Source organism: Miniopterus natalensis, chromosome 19, assembly GCF_054644295.1.
Source record: "Miniopterus natalensis isolate mMinNat1 chromosome 19, mMinNat1.hap1, whole genome shotgun sequence".
In the NCBI taxonomy this organism is placed as follows: domain Eukaryota; kingdom Metazoa; phylum Chordata; class Mammalia; order Chiroptera; family Miniopteridae; genus Miniopterus; species Miniopterus natalensis.
In genome coordinates, this window is record NC_142099.1 from 34,342,659 (window position 1) to 34,370,607 (window position 27,949).

Sequence of the window (27,949 nt, forward strand, 5' to 3'; positions counted from 1 at the left end):
GGGACACAGCCCAGAACTTGCATCTCAGAGCTCACTGCAGGTCTCAGCCCAGAGAAGGGAGGATTCAGGTTGCTGCTGACACTCCCTTCAGCTGGAAAGAGCAGAAACAGTTAGCAATCCTGCAGTAGTGGTCAGTATGTGCTGTGGCTAAACCCAGTGGCCTGGGCAGGAATGAAGCACAGAGCTGCAGCCACAGTTGTCTGGCAATTGCCATCACCAGACAGAGAAACAGAGTCACAGAGCCTGTCTGCTTCTCTTCACCCTCCCAGAGCTAGCATCAGGCCTCAGAAGACTCTGTAGCAGTGAGTATCAGGTTGCAGAGCACATTATCCACTAACTTGAGAACTGAAACTAAAAAAATATTTTTCCCAGAGTGACAGTCACACTCTGTGACTCATCCCAGGGAAAGATGGAGATAGAGAGGGGAGGCTTCTGAGGCCTGCCAGTCACCATTACTGGGAGAACAGAGCCACAGAGGCACTGGCCAACTTACTGCAGCTCACCCCCTTCCTACCCATTGTGGCTGCACTACCACCAGCAAATGGTTGCAGGGAGTAGCGCTGGGGTTTTACAGATTTTGAACCCCATTGTCCACCATATTCCCTTGTGGGATTGGTGCTATGAGATTTAGGCAACCATATCACAGAGAAGACATGCATCCTCCCAGGAAACACAGGACATCATCCACCACCCCACAGAGATCTGAAAATCCAGAGGAGTGCAAGAAAAAATAAAAAATTGTGCTTCAGTGCTACCTATGAGAAAACAACATAAGGACTTGTCAATCAACTAGAAAAGTGCTGCTTATACCTAGATGCCTAGACAGAGTAGGAATCCATCAAGTATGTGACTTACCAAGGTAACAAAGCAGCTCAGAAAGAAAATTTTAAAATCTTCAGAAAATAAACTTAAAGACATGGCTATATGTGATTTAAATAGAAGAGAATTCAAGATTGCAGTTCTGGAAAACATCCACAAAATACAAGAAAACACAGACAGGTAGTTTAATAAACACAAATACAAAATCAACAAACAAAATTAGTACTTTATCAAAAAGATTCAAACTTAAAAAAACACAAATCAAAATTTTTGAGATGAGGAATTCAATAAAAGAGATAAAGAATGAACTAGCTTAAGAATTAAAACTGACCAGATGGAGGAAATAATTAGTGATATCAAAAATAGACATCTAGAAATGGTGCAGATGGAAGAAGGGAGAGACTTAGGCATTAAAAAAAAGATGAAAGAACTCTACAAGAGCTATCTGACTACATCAGAAAGAGTTATATAAGAATAATAGCTATACCAGAAGAAGAAGAAATGGAGAAGAGAACAAACAGAGAGCCTATTCAAGCAAATAGTTCATGAAATCATCCCAAATCTATGCAAAGAGCTAGAGCCTCAAATCAAAGACGCAAACAGACCATCTAATTATTTCAATCCAAAAAGGGCTTCTCCAAGGCATATTGTATTAAAACTGTCAAAAATTAATGACACACACACACACACAAAAGGCAGCCAGAGAAAAGAGACAGTAACCGATAAAGAAAATCCCATTAGGTTATCATCAGATTTCTCAACAGAAACCCTGGAACCTAGGAGAGAGTGGAATTAAATATTCAAACTACCGAAAGAGAAAAATTACCAGCCAAGAATAATATATCCAGCATGAAAAAAATACATCGTTTAGAAGAAATTAAGACTTTCCCAGACATACAGAAGCTGAGGGAATTTACCATCAGATGACCTCCATTGGAGGAAACACTCAAGGGGGTTGTTCTACCTGCAACAAAAACCAAAAGGACACAAAATTATAAGTAAGATCACCAACAGGCAGACAGCAGCAGGATATTACAACTCTTTTTCAGAATAGGGTCTATACACTTAAATATCCATATAAAGGTTAAAGGTGACAACAAAAACTTAAAAGGGGCAGGGGTAAAGGTCTGACTTTGCAATGGGGGTGAAGATAAGATGCATTTAGACGAGAAACTACTAATGTATATGGGAAATTCTCTTTTGCATAAACCTAATGGTAACCACACATCAAAAACCCCAAACTGAGAGACGTAAGTTAAAAAAAGAGGAAACAAAGGAAGAAATTATAAAATACCGTCAAACTGAAACAACAGATAGAAAAACAAGGGAAAAGAAACAATGAAGGCACAGAGCTACAAGAAAATAAAAACTAAAATGGATATAGGAAATCTTCATCTACCAATAATCACCCTAAATTTATATGAACTGAACTCACCAATAAAAAGGCACATAGCAGATTGGTTTAAAAAATAAAACCCAATCGTGCGATGCCTTCAGGGGATACATATAAGCTACAAAAGTAAATATAGACTCAAAGTGAAAGGGCAGAAGATGATTCTGCAAGAAATGGTATCCACAGAAAAGCAGGTGTAGCCATGCTTACGTTTGACATAATAGATTTCAAGGTAAAATGGTAACAACAGGCAAAGACATTTTCTAATGATAAAAGAAGCACTACATCAAGAAGACATAACATGTCTCAATATATATTCACCCAAGCAGGAAGCACTGAAATATATTAAGCAACTACTAACAGCTTTGATCTTTTTTCTCATGATTGCTTTGCATAAATCACAGAGAATAAATCTACTTAAATTTTTCTAGTAGATACTCAGAATCAGAGTCATATGGTAACTCTATTTTTAATTTTGGAGGAAGCTCCATACTGTTTTCCATAGTGGCTATTCCAGTTCACATGATACTGTATATATAGAGAGAGATTCCATCCTAAAACTACTAGAACTGGTAAATAAATTCAGTAAAGTAGCAGTATACAAAATAAATACTCAGAAGTTGTTTGCATTCTGTGCAACAATAATGAACTATCAGAAAGGGAAACTAAGAAAATAACCTCCTTTCTAATTACCTCAAAAAAACTTAAATGCCTATGAATAAATTTAACCAAGAAGGTAAAAGATCTGTACTTAGAAAATTATGAGACACTGAAAAAAACTGAAGAAGATTCAAATAAAGGAATTCATGCTTAAAGAGAATAATAACATCATTAAAATGTGTGTACCTCCCAAGGCAATCTATAGCTTTAATGCGATTCTTATCACAATACTAATAGAATCTCTCACAAAACTTGAACAAATCATTCAGAATTTATATGAAAGCACAAATGACCTTGAATAGCCACAGCAGTCTTGAGAAAAAGAACAAAGTTGGAGGCTATGCTTTCTGATGTCAAACTGACTTCAAGGCTATAGCTTTCACAACAGCCTGGAGCTGGCATGGAAACAGACTCATGACCAGTGCAACAGGATAGAGCACCCAGAAATGAACCCACAACTATATGATCAATTGTATATGACAGCAGGGGCAAGAACACACAGTGGGGTAAAGATTGTCTATTCAACAAGTGTTACTGGGAAAATTGGACAGATACATGCAAAAAGTGAATCCAGACCAAGCTCTGACACCATACGCGAGAACAAACAAAAAACAGACTGAACACTTAAATGTCACACTCAAAACCATAAAACTTTCAGAATAAAGCATGCGCAGTAAAATTTCTGACATTTCTCTCAGCAATATTTTTTCTGATATATCTACTTGGGCAAGGGAAACAAAAGAAAAAAATAAACAAATGGGACTGCATCAAACTGAAAATTTTTTCACAACAAAGGAAACATCAACCACAACATGAAAGAAAACCTACTAAATGTAAGAAAATATTCTCCAATGATACATTCAATCAGGGTTAATATCCAAAAGTTATAAAGTCATACAACTCAACACACACACACACACACACACCACCACCACCACCACCACCGCTGCCACCACCAACAACAACAATCCAATTAAAAAATGGCAGAGGACCTGAATAGACACTTCTCTAAGGAGAACATACAAATGGCCAATAGACATATGAAAAGATATTCAACATCACTAATCATCAGAGAAATGCATATTAAAACTCACAGCGAAAACCACAATGAGATATTTCCTCACACCTGCCAAATGACTGTTATCAATAAATCAACAAACAACAAGTGTTGGGGTGAATGTGGGGGAAAAAGGAACCCTCTTGCACTGTTGGTGGGAATTCAGATTAGTGCAGCCACTGTGGAAAAGAGCATGAAGGCTCTTCAAAAAATTTATAATAGAACTAAGGCCTACATTTTGAAATACAATTTATAACAGGGCCTCTTTCCATGTTACCATGATTCCTTCTTTAAATAGCTACCCAAACTGTGGCCACATACTCGTGGGTGGTCACTGAGTTAAAACAACCCTGTTTTGTTTTGTTTTTCAGACATTAGACAAGACTGCAACCAAACTGATTGACAATGATCATTATGATTCAGAGAACATCGCTACTATCCGGGATGGGGTATGTTCAAGGGCTCACATGTGCCTGTCTGTGCGCCAGGGTCAGGAAAAGTGATGGGGGCATGGTGACCAGTGTGAACAGTGAATCTCATGTGTCCACATTTGCTTTAACTGACAGTGAGTTTGCTCATGGTCTTGCAGCTGTTGGCTCGGCGGCATGCCCTACGTGAAAGGGCTGCCACTCGACGCAGATTGCTGGAGGATTCATTGCTTCTGCAGCAACTGTATCAGGACTCAGACGACCTGAAGAACTGGATCAACAAGAAGAAAAAGTTGGCAGATGATGAAGATTATAAGGTAGGCAGGGTTTTCCAGCCCTGGACATTTTTATCAGGACTTAGTTTCATGGAATTATAATCCTAAAGCTGAAAGGACCATAGAATTCAGTTAGTAAGCTTCATTTTACAGATGAGGAGACAGAGTCTCATAGACAGGCAATCGTTCCCCTAAGGCTATCTATTTCGTTAAGAGCCAAGAATCTAGTTCCCGGTTTTCCTCCACCCTGCTGCCCATCACCCCTTTTTCCCGGCACAATTTCCAATGGTCCTTAATAGAACGCTGTAAGGGAGGGACTGTTCCTTATTTAGCTCTTTGTTGTCTTTTTAACACCTCTTCTGCTCCCTTCTACACTCTTATAGTAGAAAAATATTGTGTTTAATCCTAATGTACACTCAAAATTTACTGGAAGCTACTTGGCACTCAGAAGTAACCGATGGGTTTGGTATAATAGAGACTTACAGAGTTTTTTAGTTCAAAGGGAACAACTCCTAATTTTATAGATGAGAAAACCAGGGATATAAATTGTGAAGTCAGTTTCCCAAAGTTACCCAATTATTTAGGAGGCATTTTAACACAGGGAGTTAGAGGCATGAGTTTTGGAGAAGGTGAACGTGGGCTTGAATTTTCTCCCTTTTGTTTTAGTTTGTGTTACTTTGGGAAATTCCTGTATTATCATTTAGTCTTAAATGTATACCTCAGATCCTTTTGTTCATACATCTTTATAGAACTATTGGAGCTACTACTTTATCTGTACCTTTTATTCTGTAAAACTCAGCACCCGTCTGCTTGTGTTGTCTAAAGGAGTTATGGTTCCCGCACGTGTAGGTTAAACAGATCTCTTCTACATGGGGCAGAAAGACAGATGGTAGATACACTAGGGCAGAAACGGAAGATAACTTCCACCCTTCATGACAGCTCTGCTTGATTGCTGTTTCTTGTGTGAGGTGTCACATTCAAAATGATTCCAGGCTCCATAGAAAGGACTTCGGGGCTTGATTAGCCATGCCTGCCATGTGCATAGAAGGGAGAATCACACACGTGAGTTTCCTAAGCATTCTCTGGCTCTGCACTTGGACAAGGACAGTCTTCTGTCTTCTCCTTAGTACGTGATGAGAAGTAACCCCTGTCCTCAAGATGTTTCCCCCTCATTCTTTAAGTAATGGTTTCCTTTTATTTTTTTCACCTTGTCTCAGGATGCACAGAACTTGAAGAGCCGGGTTCAAAAGCAGCAAGTCTTTGAAGAAGAACTGGCAGCCAATGAGACCCTCCTCAATAACCTACAGAAAACTGGCCAGGAGATGATTGAGGCTGGTCACTATGCCTCTGACAGTGTGGCAGCTCGCATGGCTGAAGTTGCCAGCCTCTGGAAAGACTTGCTGGATGCCACAGCACAGAAAGGTTAGTAGCAGAGGTTTTATTAAAAGACTAGTTCCACCCGGCCGGGCGTGGTTGAGCATCGGCCTAGGATCCAGGTGATCAGGGTTCGATTCCCAGTCAGGGCACATGCCTGGGTTGTGGGCTCCATCAGTGACTCTCTCATCATTGATGTTTCTATCTCTGTCTCTCCCTCTCCTTTCCTCTCTCTGAAATCAATAAAGATATATTTAAAAATTAAAAATAAAAAAATAAAAGACTAGTTTCTCCATCCTGAAACCTACCACTTTCATCATTACCACCTTGAATTTACCTGGTGTCCTCTGTGAGAAAAGATGCTACTCATTTGTTTCCCTGTGTCTTCCTCCATTGGTCAAGAAGTTTTCAGAATCTAACCTAAATTTACTACACTACACATTTACAAAATTTTATGTTTTCTTCATGCATGTAGTTTGTTTGTTTTTTGTTTTTACTGAAACTACTTTTGTTTTCCTCACTTTTCTTTCACTTTTAAAAAAATTTCTTGAATAAATATTCAACGAGTATGAATTCTGTATTGTCTATGCACCTAAAACTAGTGTCCTTAAATTAAGTTTTATGTATTTTGGTTCCATAGACAAGACAAGATACTCTGACCCAGGTAAACTAAACATTAAAAGATTGTCAGTACCACATGTGATGTTCCCACAATATTTCATTTTTATAAATATGGCTTGATGACTTGCTGCTTTTTTTTTTTCCCCCCTATCTTGAAGTGTTTGGGCTCTGCTGTGAGCTCTTTAAAAAATTCCCACATATCTACTTGAATGTTTCTGTTAACATTTAACCTCACCTCTTGGTGTGGACAACTAATCAATTATCATAATTAACACAAATAATGAGGTTCTCTTGTTAATATTCTCCTTGTTCTAAACATCTTCTGTAGCCATGACTCTGCCCTGGTTATAGAAGACATATAGCATACTGACTTTGTTTGATGTCATTCTGAAAAGTAGGAAAAAATCCAACTTGACTGTAACAATAAGAAATCGCTATTACTCCTGACCATCAGGAAATACAGTAATTACTACACAGGAATAATGTAAATAATTGCTATAAGGTCATATAATTAAAGTTTATCTGGGAGCAGTGTGCATGATCAAGAAATTTTTTGGAAGAGAAATTTGTGGGGCATGGTTTGTGATGGACAGGCACTAAGAGGGGGCTAACAAAGTTCTAAGAAAGACATTTATAAAAAGACACTTCAAAATTTTAAACCCAAGTGTTATATTTCTCTTGGAAAACGCAGTATTTAAGTTTAAATCCCTTTGAAAAGGAGGCTTCAATAGAGAGCAAGAAATGACATGTGCAAATACCCAAGCTGTTTAAAATCTAACACAAAGGCAGTGTACCTCACTGGAGAGGTACCTCACAGTGTACCTCACTTTGTTTTGAGAACACTACTTTATTCAAAATAAGTACCATCAAGTTCTACAAATTTAAGGTGATTTCTTGTTTAATGATATATGATAATAATTTTTTCCCATTGGATTATCAAGACACATGTCTCCTTAAGTTGATGGAAGTTATATTATTTTGTAATGAGAAGCAGTTGTGGTACCTATCTTATACTTACTGTCCTTTCGCAGGGACCCAGTTGCATGACGCTAACCAGCAGCTGCAATTTGAACACAATGCAGAAGACCTGAAGCGCTGGCTAGAGGAGGTGAAATGGCAGGCTACCTCTGAGGATTATGGAAAAGGCCTGGCTGATGTACAAAATCTACTCAGGAAACACAACTTCTTGGAGTCCGGTGTGGCTGCTCGTCAGGTTTGTTACTAGCTCTTTGGCCAGTTGCAGGCCAAAGTACCTGTATATCCTCTGACCAAACTCATAATAAATAACTATTATTCAGAGAAAGAGATCAAGAAATTAAAGGTAAAAATTCAAAGATTTTAGTTGGCAAACAGCCTCTTCCTAATATTTCCTTTTACACAACCATTCTCCTGGTTGCCTAGCGTCTCTTGTCAGAACACCATGGCTGATACAAGACTTTATTGACTTTTCTTGATATAATACCACACATTCAATCCAGAACCATGGGTTTTATATGTAGCCTGTCAATTACTACTTATGTGATCTTTGGTGTGTCTTTTCAACCTTTCACACCTCTATATCCTCACCTGTAGAATAGGGTTTGGCTAAAATTGCCTCTTCTTGTTTGAGCATTCTGCAATTCAAAGCTTAAACATATCTTTAATCCTACCAGTTTTTTGTTTGTTTGTTTGGGGCTTTTTGTTTGTTTGTTTTAGTTTAGAAAACTGAAACCTGTGTAAGTAAAGTGACTTCAGAGAGAAAATTCACACCAAGGCCAGGACTATGATACAGATGTCTAGGCTCTTAGTTTCAGGTTATGCCCCCCCCCCCCGAATCCCACCGGACTATTATTTAAAATACATTTATCTAGCAAGTTTCTAGAGTATAGATACTGTATATGTGAATTTCCAGAAACCTTAGTGGAAATCTGGTTCCAGCTGACTCAATTTCTCAACCCTAGGATTCTTAGCTTGTGTTTAAAAATGATTCTGCTGTTTCCTAGAACGTCTCACTAAACTGTCTGTTAAAATATACTTTTATGATATCTGCTTTTTGGTCACTTTGAATGAAATGGGAAAGAAAGACTAATCTATAGAAGACAGCAAACAAAACAAACTGAATCATTTATACAGCTCTAAGAATGGCTTGATAGAGCTTGAAGTAAAAGGCTGGGGTAGAAAAACAAAAACTGTATGAAGATGGCTTTGATATTAACATAGGGGAAGAGAATTTGGGACAGATTTTCAAAGGAGGGGAAAACAAGATTTGGTGAAAGGTAAACAAATACATACAAAGAGAAGGAACAAAATGTATAAATACATAATAAACATAATAAATATGTGACCCTTTGGGGGAAATTTAGGGCATCTAATTACCAGGAGTTGGTTCTCCTGGTTGGAGTAGAAGCTAAGATATATGCTTGCAAAAGAAATTTCAGATATGGAATATTAAAGTCAGGAAGGATCTTAAATGCCTTCTAGCCCAAAGTTCTTATTATAGAGGACACTAAAATTAAAACAGGTAAAAGAGCTTCTCCAAGACTGAACGGCAATTGACTGGCAGCCAAGAACAGAAACAGTCTTCTGTCTTCCTAGTCTGGGGCTTCTTCCATAACACTGGAGGCTTTCAAATAATGCAGTGGATCCATAGTGATGATGATAATTATGATGTTTCAAAATCACTCTATTACACTGTGATGTTTTCCAAAGTTAAAATATCCTAAGAGATGAGAAGAGTTGGTTAGTGAGAGATATTAATTTTAATTCTTTATGGAGCCTCTCATATTTTATGGATAAGTGAGTATATGTTTTAAGAAGCTATTGATGGTTAATGGTTTGTTCCAAATTGAGATCAAAACCTTTATAGGTTGAGAATTGGATACCAAAATAGAATAAGCAAAACCAATGCTTACTGTTCATTTACCTCTTGAAGAACTTTTTTGTGCACTTTTTAAATGTTTATTTTTATTTATTTATTTTTATTAACTCATGGGGGTGACACTGGTTAACTAAATCATACAGGTTTCAGGTGCACAATTCCACAGCACATCATCTGTACACTGTATTGTGTGTTCACCACCCCAAGTCAGGTCTCTGTCAACCACTGGAAGAACTTTTCTTATTTACCTCTTTCCACTACCCCATCAAAAAGACAAAACAAGCAGACAAACAAAAACCCTATATGTCTGCTTCTGCCAGGCCATTTGTAGCTGACCTCACTAATTAGAAGGATGCATCTTTTGTATCTATTTTAGCATACAGGAATACAACTAAAATTTTATTTCCAGGGAGATCTTTTGTAAGCCTGTTTTCTGTATTTCTCCTTTCTCAGTTAATGGCCCAAATGGGGGCTGTGATGTATTCTCTCTCATGCAACTGGGTATTGACCAAGGCAGCGCCTTTGCTTTTCTCTTTCTGAGGTTCTGACATTTGTTTCTTGACATCAGACTTCATCTCATAGGCACTGTTCCTACTACGCAACAAACTTCAGCCTCAGAGCGTCTGTGGTATTTATAATTACAGCTCATTTTAAAGGGAGAGAAAGACAATGGAAGGGGAACGGAGACTGAAGAAGCCCCTGCAACATTTTCCTTAAGACCGAACTTATCAGCAGTCCCAAACAGTTAAGGCCTTATAGTTCTTGTACATCTGATTTCCTTGGAACAGCCTATAAATGTTCTGTTCTTTCTGAAATGTGTTGGAAAGCAACTTTCCCATAAATAACTCTTTAAGATTGATGAAATGGTCCTCAAAGTAGCAACCCCTTTTGCTCTGTTCCACGCATTTGATTAGAAGTCCTAATGCACTACGTATTGGAGCTGATTCTCTCCATGGCCTCCCCACACCCATCCCTGTCTACTAAATGACAGGGTTTCCTGACCCATTCAATTTCTTCCTTAGGAACAGGTAGACATCATCACAGACCTGGCGGCATATTTTGAAGAAACGGGTCATCCTGATGCTGGGGACATACGGGCAAGGCAGGAGTCCCTGGTGTCCCAGTTTGAAGGCCTCAAAGAGCCACTGGCTGCCCGGAAGAAGAAGCTCATTGACCTCCTTCGGCTGCAGCAGATTTGCAGAGACACAGAAGATGAGGAGGCCTGGATCCAAGAGACAGAACCTTCAGCGGCTTCCACCTTCCTTGGTTAGTACAGACTGAGCAAGCTGAGCCCCAAGGAGGGCCCCAAGGTCCACAGACTGTTTGAGGGATCTGGATACATTAGCCATGGGGGTGGGGTGGGGGTGGGGGGATTGTGTGCAAAGTTTACTCTCAGCTCTTTCCAATCTTCCATAAGAAATTGTTTTGAAAATCTGAACGTAAAAGTTTATGTCCTAAAATCAGACGTGAACAGTGCCATGAAGTTAAGGCCTTTTGGAAGAGCTGGAGTGCTCGCTCTTGGCTCCTTGCACTAACTTATGTTATTGCCAAGGTCCGTGGCTAAGCAGTGACGGTTAGTGTTCGAGGTACCAAGGGTTTTTGTCTCTATTGTCAAGGGGTCCCTTTTATAACCAAGTGAGCTATTACAAGTATAAAGGGGGTGACGTAGCAGATAAAGTACACGTTTTCATTTTCTTTGGAGGCTATCAGTTTACCATCGTCAGTGCCAGGACACTTGCATTGAAATAGAGAAAAAAGTGCACATGAATATAATACAAACTCCATATGCGTGTATTGGGAACATCTGTGAGGGTATAGACAATGGTGACAATGGAAGACTAGTCTGGGAAAACTTCCTAGAGGAGAAAAGACCTCTTTGAAAGGTGAACTGGCATAGAAAGTGTCTAGAGAGGCATTTAGCATGAAGCATAGGGAAGGAAATTTTGAAGGGAAGAGAGGTGAAGCATGGACGGGAGAGAGGAGGAAGCACTAGGGATCTAAGAAGATGGAGGAAATTAACAATACACAGTATTTATTATACGCTTGCTAATGTTAAGCAATGAGTGAGGTGCTTTTATGTTATTTCTAATCCTTACAAATAAAGATGTAGAACAGGTAACATTGTGCCAATTTTATGGTGAAAAATCCTAAATTGAGAGGATTTAATAACTCCCTGACACCCATAGAAATGAAATTAGAAAGCAGAAATTAGAAGTAGAAGATCCTGAGGTTTGTACCACAACATTCTGAAAGAAAATCAGTTGCATATTATTGGAAGTTTAAGCTGGAAAGTTATTTACCTTTCTACCTGTCTTCCAAAGAGAGTAGTGATTTATTTATCATCTTTTGTAAGCGAAGGAATTGAAACTTCTTAGTACAGAGAGGCAAGGGAAATAACGAAGCTGAGCAGAGTTAATTCAGATAAATGGTACAGATTTCAGGAGCCCACTCAATAAGCAGAACCTCAAAGGAAAGAATTTGTAAGTTTGAGAGTTAAAAAGGAGCAAAGTAACCTCTTGTTATTCCATACACTAGAACAATACCAGACCTTAAAATTACTTTTTCTCTGTAGGCAAGGACCTGATTGCATCAAAGAATCTTCTGAACAGACACCAGGTCATCCAGGCTGACATTGCCAGCCACGAGCCACGCATCCGAGAGATAACAGAGAGGGGAAACAAAATGGTAGAGGAGGGTATGTATGATTCAGATGGAGCTGAACTCATCCCCATGCCAAACTGTAGGGCTTCCAGGGAATTTAAAGATATCTTATCCACCTTACGATCTAATGCAGAAATTCCCCTTGGGCATTTGTGACAGATGTGATGTTTGTATATTCTAATAATAATAAACTCTCTACCTCATGAGCCAGTCATTTCTATTTTTCTGTAAAGCACAAATTATTAAAATAGAATATATTACCCTGATAATCAATATAATTCTCTGTAGAAATTATAAAATTCAGAATTTAAGTTACAGAACCCCATAAAACAAGTCAAGTACTTTTCCCACATGGGAACTTCCAAATCTGTAAAGAAATGTCTGAGGTTCCCAAAGTCTTAGAGTTTTTATTGTAAATTGCAGCATTTATTTACATTTTTTGCTGTAATAGTCCCAATACCTTTTATCTTTCTGATCTCCCATCTTCAGAAATCCCTACTGATTAAATGTTGTTCAGAACCAAATATCATATACCAGGCGTGGTATAGCCAATGCAGATTACATTATGATTTTTCCTCTATTGATTCAAAAATAAATTGCTGCCAGCCAGTATCCAGCTATCAAAAGTATAGTTTAAAAGATTTCTGAACAAACATTCAGATCTCGTTTGAGTGATTTGAACCTAAACATGTTTATTTGCTATTCCTATTTTACTATAGTGACTTGTCTTATTTTTTTTAATCTCCAGCTGTAATTGTGGATTTTATCTATTTCTCTTTTCATTTCTTTTAGTTTCATGTATCTTGAAGCCCTGTTATTGGATATATATATATATATATATATATATATATCTCCCTGGTGATACCCTAAGGGCTACTTAGTACGACTTTAACATAGTCACTCTAAGTGTCTTTGACTCATGTTTGCACAACACGTGTTTTTCCACCCTTTTGCTTGCTTCAGTTTCTTTATACTGACAGCAATTTCTTACCGTGCGTGCTTCAGCAGCTCCCATACTAAAATCGGAACAATGCAGATAAGATTAGTCCAGCTCCTGTGCAAGAACAGAACACAACTAAGGCAGATTTCTTACAGGCAGCATATACTTAGGCTTTGCTTTTATTTTATGCAGTCCGTTCATCTTTCCCTTTTAATTGGAGCATTTAGACCACTTACATTTAAAGCAATTATCAATATGGATAAATTTAAATCTAACATTTTGCTATTCTTTTCTTTGTCCATCAGTTTCTGCTTTCTTTGGATCTGCTGTGTGTTTATTATAATTTTGTTTACTCTCTATATTTGCTTATTAGCTATAGTCCTGTGGTGCGTGTGTGCATGTGCAGGTGCTTGTGTTTACTCGAGGGTAGTGACTCTCTAATTTTTGTTTTATGGTGTTCATAACGGTGCTAAGACATTTGCCTTTCTCACACTCATTCTTTCATAAGCATACAGTGCAGTTCTCTGGAGTCTACATGATGTGCGATAAGGCCATTGCTCCCATGGTTAATGGAATGTATACTTGTGTATACATTTAAATTCTTTCTGTTTTGATTTCTGATATGGTACCTATCTATAGATATAACCATATAAGAAAAAGCTTAGAATGGCCCCCAATAATTTTTAAAATTATAAAGGAATCCTGGAAGTACAATTTTAAGGCTAATCAGTTTAATCCTCTAGGGGCCCCCCTGCATGTCTCTGAAGCTCTGTCTCTATGCAGCACTATTCCTTTCAGTACCTGGTTCCACAATCTCTACCTGTCTTGTCTCCCCATAACTCTCATTTCTGTCTCTTCAATTCAGTCTTCTGTCTGGGTTAACCCTCCCAGCACCACACCTTAGAAACGGACCCAGGCATAAACTGGCACTCAGTGGGCATGCCTCATTTCTTTCCCTCCTCTCAGGAGTCACAGTCCTCTGCCTATTGTCTGAAAATCCTTGCATTTTACAGTTTTCTGTCCTGTTTTCTAATTGTTGAGGTGAAGAACAATTCCTATAGCAATCAGTCCTTTATGAGCAGAAATAGCCGTAAGTTGAATTTTCTGTTCAGTTTAGAGAAACCATGTTTTTGGAACTCTGAGCAGTACCCACACATAGGTATTGTGTTTTCCGGTGTGTACAACAGAACATAGCACTCAATTAGCCACCACATAGACACTTACACCACCACACGTATACATCTATCCCTCATTAGCATCCAGCATACTAATTTCCAGAAATTTGGGTAAAATGTCACATTGAGAACATCGAGCATCATCCTCACTCCTTTTCTCTCCCCAAGATCACCAAAAAGATCGAGTTGTAGTGAATGTTAATGAGGGTAACACTAACCTTTTCTATAACTGCTCCACAGGACACTTTGCTGCAGAAGATGTGGCCTCTAGGGTCAAGAGTTTGAATGAGAATATGGAGTCTCTCCAAGCTCGAGCTGCTAGACGACAAAATGATCTTGAGGCCAATGTCCAGATCCAGCAGTACCTGGCTGACCTGCATGAAGCAGAAGCATGGATTCGAGAGAAGGAGCCTATTGTAGACAACACTAACTACGGGGCTGACGAAGAGGCAGCTGGGGTAAGGCGGACATGGGGATGGGCATTGTCTAGTATTCATCAAATAGTACCAAATTCATTTGTAAGACATTTACAGGTTTTGTTAGATTATTTGGGGTTTCCAGAGTGATATGATGGCCTTTGGACTTCACCTGCTGGGATACCCTCAGAGTTGGCAGAGATCCCAAAAGATACATTACACTTTCCTAATCTCACAGAAACCTATAGATTCTCTAGAAATAATTTAAAGTCAAAAAGGCATGGCCAGAGATCCATGCCTGTCTTGGTCCTATCTTAAATTTCCCAGAGGAACCTTCAGATTTCACAACCAACCATAGTTTTGAGACATAGTCATCTTAAATAGTTTTTTGAAATAAAATCAGACAGACATGTTGGGACAAGAAAAAAAATCGAAGGTCATTCTACCTTTTATATCAATTTCCTTGTTTCGCTCATTGTCCTGTGGGAATGCAATATAGCATTTCATAAACTCTCAGCACTAGAAGTAATTAAATGAGCATCTCAAGTTATGCAAATGTTTAATCCTACAAAGTACCATTATCAGCAGCATCTTCTTTTAACTCTGATGTGTGTTGGTAAAATGCTTGTGCACTTTTGACTCCATGTTGAGTGAAGCAAATATATTGAAATTATTTATTTATTTTAAAATTTATTTTATTGACAGTATTACAGATGTCTCCCAATTCCCGCCCACCCCCCACTTTACTCCCTCTCCTCCCAAACCCTGTTCCACCCCAGGCCTTCACCACACTATTTTCTGTGTCCATTGGTTATGCATGTATGTATCTATGATGAGTTCTTTGGGTAATCTCTTCCCATCCCCCACCTCTGAGATGTGTCAGTCTTTTCCATGCCTCCATGTCTCTGGACCTATTTTGTTCATCAGTTTATTATGTTTATTAGATTCCACTTATCAGTGAGATCAAGTGATATTTGTCTCTCTTTGCCTGACTAATTTCACTCAGTTTAATACTCCCCAGCTCCATCCATGCTGTCACAAAGGGTAAGAAATCCTTCTTTTTTATAGCTGCATAGTATTCCATTATGTAAATGTCCCACAGCTCTTTTATCCACTTATCCACTGATGAGCACTTGGGCTGTTTTCAGATCTTGGCTATTGTAAATAATGCTGCTATGAACATAGGGGTGCATATATTCTTTCTGATTAGTGTTTTGGGTTCTTAGGATATATTCCTAGAAGTAGGATCATTGAGTCAAATGGCAGCTCCATGTTTAATTTTTTGAGGAAACTCCATGCTTTTTTCATAGTGTCTGCGCCAGTCTGCATTCCCACCAGCAGTGTACTGGGTTCCCTTTTCTCCACACCCTCGCCAGCACTTGTTGTTTGTTGATTTATTGATGGCAGCCATTCTGGCAGGTGTAAGGTGATAGCTCATTGTAGGTTAAATTTGCATCTGATGATTAGTGACACTGAGCATTTTCTCATATGTCCCTTGACCATCTGTATGTCCTCTTTGGAATTATTCATTTTTTAACTCCTATTTTCTTGATACTTACAAATTTAGGGTTAAGAATAACTATTTTAAATAGAAAATGTCTTTTACAGAAATTAGAACAGTCAGAGTAACCCATAGTAATACTTGGAACATCCCCCAGGGATGCTTACTGATCTTTCTGGATTCCTTCTGATGATCTTCCCATCCACCAATCCAGGTTCTTCTAAAGAAGCATGAAGCCTTCCTAGTGGATCTTAATGCCTTTGGGAACAGTATGCAAGCTCTACGGGACCAGGCAGAAACCTGCCAGGTAACAAAAAGTTAGGGATGACAAGAGTCACAATACTCACAACAAAGATAAAGGAATTCTCTTGATTACTGGTCTTTATTTTCTATAATCCAGGAAACAATTGCAAAGGAAATAGTAAGTTCTATGATCCTTATGTACAGGAATTGTAGCATCTTCTTAGCATTTACAGAGATTTAACCCACAGGGACTTCTAGATAAGTGTTATTTTTCACTTTCCTCCTTCCTTCCTTGTATATTTTCACTGTTCTTTCTTTATTATTTATTTTGTTTGCATCTCTTCCTTATATATTCCTTCTTGATTCCTTTCCTTTTTTTATTGGTTTTTTTCTATACCAACACTTGTCAAATGTCTACCATTTGCAAACATATAAAAAAAATAATCCTTATTTCCAGGAAAATTATAGTCTTTTAGAGCGTCAGAAATTTAACCAAATATGTGCATATAATAGATATATGGACAGGAAAATGGTGTCGAAGAAAATAGTATTCCATTTTCCTGAAATAAGAACACTGAAATATTGGAAAATTTTAATAATTCACTTTATCTGAGTTATTATTTTAAAAGGTGGTTTACTGTGCAGGCAAGGACAAGGATTTTTTAGTTACTAAGATAAGAAAGCAAATGAAGCAAAGCATAAAATAATGAAGTGAATTTGGGAGATGGGAAACGCAGATGGTTGAGAATGTAAGAATGCCTGGGGTGTAGGGTGAAAAGGAATGTCCTGAAGGGAAGGAAGCTGGAATCAACTAAATGATATCAGTGTCTCCTGCGTGAAGAAGGAAAAGAAAAACACTTCTTATATTCAAAGAATTCTTTCTACTGAGAAGCTTGAAACTCACACACTGGGAGTAGACAAAAGACATAGTCACCATGTCCAGACAATATGCATTGACAGAGAGTCTGTGCTATGCCTTTGCCAAGCTGTGCACAGTGGGTGCCTAAACAAGAACAGGTACATTATGCATTGTTTTTTATGAGGAAACGCATACTTGAATGGCATAAAATCAGAGGAATCTCTAAGGGGAGGTGCATTTTCAGCTCCAATCTGAGGGTGTGGGTCATTACTTATGGGTAGTATATTTTGTCCATTCTCTCAGAGATCTGATATTTGCAGAAAGTAAAATTCAGAGGCTACCTTGAAGAACAGGTTGCTTGCTAAAGGGAGATACAAAATATCTTATCTTAGTTCACGTTCTCAATTTTTAAAAATCTGTGGCCTTTTCTGAGCTATAGAATATCCATGTCTAAAGAAGAAAATCCACAGTTCCTTGATATAATAATTTAAAGGTGAAGGGGTTAGAAGGATTGTTAGTGGAGGCCAAGGGAATGAAGGTGATGAGAGACAGGTCTTTAAATTTCTCAAATAATATTCTGAAACATTGATGTGTATAATTATTTAACACCTGCTTTAAGAGCTGATGGCTTACTTAATATAGTTCCAACCTAGTACACACTCACTTGCTCACTGTGTGTTCATACGGCCCAGCCTTCCTGTCCCCTGAGAAGTGTTCAGGTGGGGCAGAATCTCCAAAAATGGCATACCATGATCTTTTTGTTACTGTCAGCCATGTGAAAGGTTCCAACCAGAGGTTCCTTTTTCTTGTCAGGCCCAGGGACAGCCCCCCCCACCACCACCACACACACACACTCTTAGGTTCTATAGAGAGATAGTTCCAATCGCTAACTCACATGGACTTCTTCCTGTTTTTATTTAGCAACAACAGGCTGCACCAGTGGAGGGAGCAGCTCGAGAAGAGAGGGTTGTGGCTCTATATGACTTCCAGGCCCGCAGCAACCGAGAAGTCACCATGAAGAAAGATGATGTCTTAACTCTGCTCAGTTCCATCAACAAGGTGAATATTCCTTCTAACCTTCTTCCAGTCAACAAGGTGGTTCTTCCACAGTCATCTCTCCCAGCCCTGCCAGATCCAATCCATATTTTAGTCAGTAAGCATTTTTCTGTTGCTATCTCTCTTAAATATCTTTCCTCCAGATTTTGTGTGGTATGCCATACATATCTTTTGGGATTATAATATCAATTACAGTTAACAAAATGAAGACCCAGAGATTTTAAGTAATTTGCCTCGAAACATATAAGCAATGAGTGGTGGTTCTATAATATATTTAAAGGATTAAACTGCCTTTCTTCCATCTCATGGCTTGTTCCCCTTCTGTGACAATGTTCCTAGTGATGGAACAACAGTGGCTGAGGTTAGGATGAGCCTGAGCAAGGTAAGTCTTTAACAATTTAATTTCCTTTATTTATTTTTTTGTAATAAAACTCAAATGTATTTCAAGATGAACAATAATAAAATGAAATAAAAGAACTTGGGTTACAGCTACATTTGGTAAGAAAATTTTAAGCCTTAAATACTTACACAAGAACAAAAGAAACACTGAAAATTAATAACCTAAGTAATTCTTTTTTTAAGCCAACACCATAAGCATCTTATTTATTTATTTACTTTTTATTGAATTTATTGGGGTGACATTGGTTAATAAATTTATACAGGTACACAATTCTATAATACAGCATCTGTATATTGTATTGTGTGTATACCACCCCAAGTCAAGTTTCTTCCATCACTATTTATCCCCCGCTTCCTTGAGTTTTCTTGCTGTTTCCTCAAAATAACTTGGAGATGCTCCTAAGTTGTCCCATCTACTGCTGTGATTCCTTGGATCCCACCCATCCTTTCACTTTAAGAAAAACCAAGTCATTGTTACAGAAGTCTCTGTATTTCACAGCTGCCCTTTTGTAAGAAGCGCTTTTCCCAGACAAAACAAAACAAAACAAAAAACCCCCCACACAAAAAGAACTATCTTTGATTTTTAAAAACCTTATCAAAGTTAAAGGCCTAACATCAACTGTCATATTTCTTGATTTCAGAAGCTAATTCCTGCAATTCCTGAAACTAATTATTTACATTCTTTTTAATAAGTGAAAATTATAATGCTCCTCCCATAAGCGATGGTTTGCTTCTCTTGGCCATCAGCTTGTGTCTGTGCTTAGGGACTTAGTTGAACCCTCTCCTGTTTGTGGCTTTTTCAAGAACTAAAGAAGGAGTGGGGGTCTGCTCTCCCTTCAGGACTGGTGGAAGGTGGAAGCTGATGACCACCAGGGTTTCGTGCCGGCTGTCTACGTCAGGAAGCTGGCCCACGAGGAGTTCCCCACGCTCCCGCAGCGCTGGCGAGAGGAGCCAGGCAGCATCGCCCAGCGCCAGGAACAGATTGAGAACCAGTAAGTTCTGGAGGCTGGACGGGGATTGGCCAAACATTTCCTACTGGCCAAAGGCACCTCACGACTGCATGAGAGCTGAAAGTAAACGTAGGGTCTTTCAAAGATTTCATTTTTTTAGATGAAGGCAGAGAACCCGGCACCATTAAGTCAATTGCCTGAGGTCAGACAATAGAGTCACGTCTTCAGATTCCCCGCCTAGCATTCATTTGAGGTTATAAAAAGGTTTTTTGACTTTCATATGAATTTTGTTTACTCTGCCAGGCTGTTTCATCTCCAGTTGTCAGCAGGAATGTCAATGTTTTACTTCTGTAAGATGTAGCCAGTCACGCTATTAGAATATTGACATTTTTATTTTTAAACGGAACACTGCGTGTGTGTGTGTCTCTGCTCTCAGTGCTATTTTGCTTCTATCTGTATTTCCTTCTTTACTGTTTTTCTTTTGATTCTCTCTCTTTTCTGTCCCTTTTCTTCTCTGCTTCTCTCACCCTGCCTCTATTCTTCTGTGTTTCCTTTATCTTATATTTCACCTTTTCCATTCTCTTCATTTATACACCTAGGTATCACTCTCTCCTTGACCGGGCAGAAAAGCGCAGACGTTGTCTACTGCAACGTTACAATGAGTTTTTCCTGGCCTATGAGGGAGGAGATATGCTGGACTGGATCCAAAAGAAAAAGGCAGAAAACACCGGTGTGGAACTAGAGGATGTTTGGGAGCTGCAGAAAAAGTTTGATGAGTTCCAAACGGTGAGAAAGAGGCACCATTTCTTCTGGACAATGTTTTGAGGGTTGTTATTATTTCCTTTTACTCTATACCTCCTCCTCCTAAGTAATTCTTTCATTTCAAATTGATAAATGTCTTCCCCAAAGCTTCTGAGAGTTCCACGTTTTAAATCTCTCTCTGAGCATTGTAAGTGCAAGGAAAATGCAGAGAGAAGTAGTCACTCCCAACTTTGCAGCCCGTAGTTCCTGCTATTCCTAAGCCCTTCAGGGAGTAGTAATCTCCCTGAACTCTTCAAAAATTGCACTGTGTTCCTTCTGCATAGATTGAGACTAGTGTTGTGGGACTGTGTGTAAAGTCTAATTATGGGGCAGAGGCTGGGTGAGAAGACGGGAAGGACAACCTGACTTTAAAGCCAGACAATTTCTAATTTCCCATCCACTTAAAACCCTTCTATTCCCCTTTATTCTTCCAGACTCGTTTTATTATAACTAGCAATGAGTGTAAACCTTTCTTCCTTTCTTTTTTATGATGGATTCCAGTGGAATTCGAAATGATAGAAGATGATAGATGATAGATGATAGATTAGATAGATGATAGATGATAGATGATGATGATAGATAGATAGATGATAGATAGATAGATGATAGATGATGATAGATAGATAGATAGATAGATAGATAGATAGATAGATGATAGATAGATAGATGATAGATAGATAGATAGATAGATAGATAGATAGATGATAGATAGACGATAGATAGATAGATGATAGATAGATAGATGATAGATAGATAGATAGATAGATAGATAGATAGATAGATAGATAGATAGATGATAGATATAGATAGATAGATAGATAGATAGATAGATAGATAGATAGATAGATAGATAGATAGATGATAGATAGATAGATAGATGATAGATAGATAGATAGATAGATGATGATGATAGATAGATAGATAGATAGATGATAGATAGATAGATAGATAGATAGATAGATAGATAGATAGATAGATAATAGATAGATAGATAGATAGATGATAGATGATAGATAGATAGATAGATAGATAGATGATAGATAGATAGATAGATAGATAGATAATAGATAGATAGATAGATGATAGATGATAGATAGATGATAGATAGATAGATAGATAGATAGATAGATAGATAGATAGATAGATGATAGATAGATGATAGATAGATAGATAGATAGATAGATAGATAGATAGATAGATGATAGATAGATAGATAGATAGATAGATAGATAGATAGATGATAGATGATAGATAGATAGATAGATAGATAGATAGATAGATGATAGATGATAGATAGATAGATAGATAGATAGATAGATAGATAGATAGATAGATAGATAGATAGATGATAGATAGATGATAGATAGATAGATAGATAGATAGATGATAGATAGATAGATAGATAGATGATAGATGATGATAGATAGATAGATAGATGATAGATGATAGATAGATAGATAGATAGATAGATAGATAGATGATAGATAGATAGATGATAGATGATGATGATGATGATGATGATAGATAGATAGATAGATAGATAGATAGATAGATATAGATAGATAGATAGATAGATAGATAGATAGATGATAGATAGATGATAGATGATAGATAGATAGATAGATAGATAGATAGATAGATAGATAGATGATAGATAGATAGATAGATAGATAGATAGATAGATAGATAGATAGATAATAGATGATAAATAGACAGATAATAGATAGTTTATATTTATGTTTTAGGAATATGTAAAGAGAAAGGGAAAGAAAGGGAAACAAGAACAAAATTATAAAATAACACCAAGAATGAGGCTTCCATAGGAAAACTCGCTGCAAGGCTACCGTAAGTGTAATGGACAATACCATCCCTGTAGATGCTGTGATGAGCTCCTGGAGCAGTCTCTAACAATATACCTTAATACAAGCAGATTGCAACTCAGCCAATGAAATTCTAGAAAGTGGAGGAGTTTGTGTTGACAGAAGAGAATATTACTGGCCAGATATAGATCCCCTTGATGGTGTTACTTAGTCCAGGGAGAGATTTTTTAAGAAAGCTAGAAAAAAGAAATTCACCTGGTTTACTCCTAATACTTATATAGATTCAGCTTATGTTTAGATCCTGATCGTTTGGAGTTTATGATCGAGTATGGGTGAGGTATAGCTCCATTTTATCTTTTGCCCAAATGCTTAACCAAGTTTTGCAGCATCATTTACTGAAAAGTCAATTTTTACCCTCCTGATCTGAGTTACTACCTTTATCATATAGAAAAGTTCCATATGTACTTGAAGTTATTTCTGCAAATTGTTTGTTTTTTCTATGATAAACTTGATAAACTATAGTAGCCTGTATGTTCATTTGTGAACACCACACTGTTCTAATTACAGAAGTTTTACATTATGCTTTTAGTATTTTGTAGGGAAAGGTTTTCTAACCACAACTCAAAATTCAGATTCACTGGATGCTCTAAAGGAAAAGATTGATAAACTTTAGCAGGGCAAATATCCCATGAACAAAATCATAGTACAGTCAACAAACTGGGAGAAAATATTTGCAAGATATACTATAAAAGGTCAATATACCAGTATAGAAGTACCTTAAAAATTGTGGGCAGACAATAAGAATAGGCAATTTAAAAGTTATATAGGAAAATGAAAAAAAGAAAAGAAAGAAAGAAAGAAACCTAGGAAAATGGGTGTGCTCCATACTTCAGATAAATAAGAACTCTCTTACCAAGCCTTGATAGTCATGGGATGTCAGGGAGATTAAAGGTACTCTACTAAGTGATAATTTGGAGGCGGGCAGCTTGTTTTGTATTGAAAGTAAAGTTAGCAACATGTGTTAATATTTAGTCACGTCAGGACAAAGATGAGCAGGCAAGTATGAAAGATCTGTGAGAAAGGATTAACACTGCTTTGCATAAATTTTCCCATCTAGGATTTGAAGACCAATGAGCCTCGACTGAGGGACATCAACAAGGTAGCTGATGATCTGCTATATGAAGGGCTTCTAACACCAGAAGGAATTCAAATACAGCAGGTAACTGAGGCTCCTTCCATTTCTCCTCACTACCGGGCTGAGCTTGGGGAGTCATCATTTAGCTTAAATATACTCAACTTCATATCCCACAGATCAGCTAGGACATGCAGAAGGTCTGAAGCTGGCAGTCTGGAGCTGGCCACAGAAAAGGTTAAAGACAATAATCCAAGTAGTTCAGCCATTTGAACTGAAGCCCATAAATTACAACATATACTCACCTTTCCCCTATCACCACAGGCACAGAAATTCAGTGCTTGAATACATGAATATAAAAAAAAAAAAAAATGCAGATAAAGGAGCTATGATAATGAAAGGGGTAAATCAAGAAAACTTATTGGAAGAGATAGGTCCTAATAAAACCTGATGAAAAAAGGAAAATAATATAGGTCAGTAGAGATGGGGAAGGGGGCATTCTAGAGCTGATTCAAATTTGGACCTTTGGTTTCATAAAATATCTAATGAACATTAATGGAATGTCTAGTCCCGCTCTCTGGGTTGTACTAAACTAGTGAGGATGAGTACTCTTCCGCTTTTTATGGTGGTTGATATGGAGTAAAGGGGAAAAGAAATGTTCATAGAAACAGTTTACTTACCATCTCAGAAAGGAGGACCCTGAGAGGCTCCTTTGTTTCATTAATGCAGGATGAAGAAAGGTACTGTATTCCTCCTAGAGAAATGTAACAGCTTCTAATTACGAAGGCGACGCTTTCCGCTCATTTTTGAGAGGACGCAGCCTAGTCTCTGTGGCAGCAAACATCGATTGCCATTCCAGGGTTAATGGTTTCACCCCGAAACATAAGCTTTGGAAGGAAAGTAATCCCTTTCTTAACTGCACTGGTATAAATGAGGCCCGAACCCAAGATATCCAAGAAATGAACTTATCCAATTTTTGAAGATGACATGAAAACAACCATGATTTAAACCCTGTTTAGTCTTCAGACACCACTGAGCTATCTGAGTCAGCTCCCTAGCTAAAGTCTGGCATGTCTACCTCCGTTAGGAGTTGAACATCCGCTGGGACTCCTTGCAGAGGCTTGCAGAGGAACAGCGCCAGCTGCTGGACAGTGCCCATGCTGTCCAAATGTTTCTCAGGTGAGAATTTTAACCCCAAAAGCAATGCTGCTGTTTTAGAAGCCACTCAAAAGCCCCCAAGTCTAATTATTATAGTAAAGCCATAACTAATAGTATAACTCTTCTTCCTAAGATAGAGATAACAGGCGTTTCAGTAGTATATTCCTCACTTGGTACATAGGAAACTCCCAGACAACCATTTCAATTTTCTAGTGCCTAGGCTTGGGCCTTGGTACATAATAGCAGCCCACATGTGTTGCCATGACAGTGAATAAAACTTAAAGTAGAAACAAGAGGTTCAAGTAACTATATTTCTGAACTAGATGTAGATAGTAGAGAACGGATATCACAGTGACATTAACTGTTGCTTCAACAATTTTTTTATGATTTCCAGGTCTGTTTCTACATGAAGAAACACACATATGTAACTAAGTAAGCAAACAAGCAAATTAACAAACAAATAGAAAACCAAACACCTTCACCGTGTACAAATGTATTTTTGAGTATCCAGAGAAGGGAAAAGTGAAATGCAGGTGGCTATGCTTGTTTAGAATGGCTTAAGGTGGGTGGGGTGCTGTGAAATATAAAAGTTAAGCATGTAACCGCAGTCAGGCCACCTGGTTCAAACCTAGGCTCTGTCATTTAGCAGTGGTGTAACTTTCAAAAGATATACTTAACATCTTTAAAATTCGGTTTTCTCATAAATAAAATAGGAATGGTAATAGTAACTAAGCCTCAAGTATTTGTTGTGAAGATTAAATGAGCATGTGCTAGCACATTGAAGAGGGTGATGATGATGGTTGTGATGTGGTGGCAGTGACGACTGCCTTGTGAGTCCAGCTAGCCTTCCTCTGGTACACATTCTTACTCCTAAACTCTGTACTCTCGTGAAAAGAGACGCAGATGACATGAAGGAGCAGATTGAGAAGAAATGCCAGGCCCTCAGCGCTGCTGATCCTGGCTCAGACCTGTTCAGTGTTCAGGCCCTTCAGCGGCAGCATGAAGCTTTTGAGAGAGACCTCACACCCCTGGGAGAAAAGGTGAGACATGAGCTTCTAAGCTTTTCTAACACTTTCCTCGTTATGTTTATACCTATCAGTGTCCTCTTCTGTGGTTATGTTTTCCACACCATATTCTTACATTTATCTTTCTATTACTCCATATTTGTTCTTGTATCCTGTCCCTAAAGCAAGACCACTAAATAGACATGCCCCAGGACCAGTAGCATGGAGGGAAAATATACTGGAAATGAACCTTCTGTCAAAGTGCCTATTTAATAATGGGTTTCAAGGGAGCAGAACTTACAGAAGCTATTTGGAAGCCAGCATCCTCATATAAGTAGGAAATGGTCATACCCAAGATGGCCAGGCATGGTGCATCATTTCCTTCTCAAGGAATTGAATGACCGTAATCCTGTTCCAACCAAAAAGTGAACTCTGGAGCTTGCCAGATACACTCTGGGATGAGTCAGTCATTGTACAGCACAGCATTAGCATTCAGAGCAAAAGGAAGCACAGGGGTGTCTATGTTGGGAAAATCTTCACAATAGAAATCAGGATCCTTGGGTTCCCTAATGATGCTGTCACTGACCAGCATTTACTTAACCACCCTCCCTGAAAGCCTTCTTATCCTAAAAAGAAGCATGGTCCTGTAAATGTTGACTACTTCAGGGAGGTATCATGTGTATCAGTAGAGTTGCCATTTTCGGTGAGAAAGTAGCAAGATGTTTTTGTACCTCACTGATGTCTGTTTGAGGAGTGAGCATACTCAGGACTCAGGAGTTTTCTTTTGCTAAGGTCTAGGTGTGACTCTAGGATGATTATCAGAGTTCTTTTACTTCCTCAGGTGACCACGCTGGGGAAGAGAGCAGAGCGGCTCAGTAAATCTCACCCAGATGCCACTGATGACCTGCAGAGGCAGCGAGTGGAGCTGAATGAGGCCTGGGATGACCTGCTTGGGCGTACAAAGGATCGTAAGGAGAACCTAAGTGAGGCGCAGAAATTCTACCTGTTTCTCAGCAAGGCCAGGTACAGATCAAAAGGCCAGGTGGGGTGGGTGATTTCATGTCTGGACTCTGAAGAGAGCTTCTAGGAGCAACCTGGGTACAGGTGCTCTTCACTGCTGGGTTTGGAGGGTATCTCAGTGTCCAGATAGTATTTCTGAAAAGGCACAAAAATATCAAGTTCAGTATTTTAAGCCATAAAATGTTGAAGTTTGAAGGAATGTAAGACTATCTAAGCAAATTAGATAGACTTCAATAGAGTGTATACTATACACATGTAGGGTGCTATGTCAGGAGTTGTAGGATATGGATATTTTCATTGTACTGAGAAGGCACAGAAGAATTAGATAACCATGGTAGAATGTAATACAGCCCCAAAACTCTCATCTTAACAGATAGATGAAACTATATACAAACAGAGGCACAGGGATAAGAAAGGTGTGGCACATCACGAAATGAGCCGGATAGCTAAAGCACAGGTTTTGTACCTCAGGGGTGAGGAGAAGTAGCAAGAAATAAGCTTAGAAAGAGGAGATCAAATTCTAGAGAATTATCATTGCCTCACTGAAGAGCGTAGACATTACTACAACTTAGCAAATATACACTTTGTGGAACAATTTCCACATTCCTTTCCCTCATATCAGTCTGCTGGGAGGAGCACTTAGATGAGGGTCCAGGAAGTAATAGCTCACAATGGAATACTTTTGAAGAAAAAAGGAGGGAACTTTGGGCAAATGATTGCAGTTGTGGTTGACAACACCCACCCCGATTCAGCACCTCTGGAAAGCTATACTTTTTTATACAGTAAAAATAAATAGCATCCATACCCATTTCTCCAAATAATTTTTTGCTCATAGATGATAGATACATGATGATAGATGATAGATGATAGATAGATGATAGATAGATATAGATAGATAGATGATAGAGATGATAGATGATAGATAGATGATATAGATGATGATAGATAGATGATAGATAGATAGATAGATGATAGATAGATACATGATAGATAGATAGATAGATAGATGATAGATAGATAGATAGATAGATAGATAGATGATAGATAGATGATAGATAGATAGATAGATAGATAGATAGATAGATAGATAGATAGATGATAGATAGATAGATAGATAGATAGATAGAGATAGATAGATAGATGATGATGATGATAGATAGATGATAGATAGATGATAGATAGATAGATAGATAGATAGATAGATAGATAGATAGATAGATGATAGATAGATAGATAGATAGATAGATAGATAGATAGATAGATATAGATAGATAGGTAGATAGATAATGATAGATAGATAGATGATAGATAGATGATAGATAGATAGATA

At 38.2% G+C, this 27,949-nt stretch overlaps 1 protein-coding gene across 1 annotated transcript in view; it reads left to right on the top strand.

Annotated features, from left to right (window-relative positions):
* SPTA1 (spectrin alpha, erythrocytic 1) overlaps nucleotides 1-27,949 on the top strand; it is a 76,965-nt gene that overhangs the window by 18,448 nt on the left and 30,568 nt on the right. Inside the window, exons 13-27 of the mRNA XM_087827846.1 lie at nucleotides 4,301-4,378; nucleotides 4,519-4,674; nucleotides 5,850-6,054; nucleotides 7,659-7,840; nucleotides 10,507-10,750; nucleotides 12,057-12,179; nucleotides 14,501-14,718; nucleotides 16,392-16,484; nucleotides 18,201-18,338; nucleotides 19,575-19,726; nucleotides 20,284-20,470; nucleotides 23,423-23,524; nucleotides 24,525-24,616; nucleotides 25,491-25,635; nucleotides 26,441-26,622. Coding sequence (XP_087683972.1) covers nucleotides 4,301-4,378; nucleotides 4,519-4,674; nucleotides 5,850-6,054; nucleotides 7,659-7,840; nucleotides 10,507-10,750; nucleotides 12,057-12,179; nucleotides 14,501-14,718; nucleotides 16,392-16,484; nucleotides 18,201-18,338; nucleotides 19,575-19,726; nucleotides 20,284-20,470; nucleotides 23,423-23,524; nucleotides 24,525-24,616; nucleotides 25,491-25,635; nucleotides 26,441-26,622 — 2,297 coding nt within the window. The remainder of the gene's footprint in view (nucleotides 1-4,300; nucleotides 4,379-4,518; nucleotides 4,675-5,849; nucleotides 6,055-7,658; nucleotides 7,841-10,506; nucleotides 10,751-12,056; nucleotides 12,180-14,500; nucleotides 14,719-16,391; nucleotides 16,485-18,200; nucleotides 18,339-19,574; nucleotides 19,727-20,283; nucleotides 20,471-23,422; nucleotides 23,525-24,524; nucleotides 24,617-25,490; nucleotides 25,636-26,440; nucleotides 26,623-27,949) is intronic.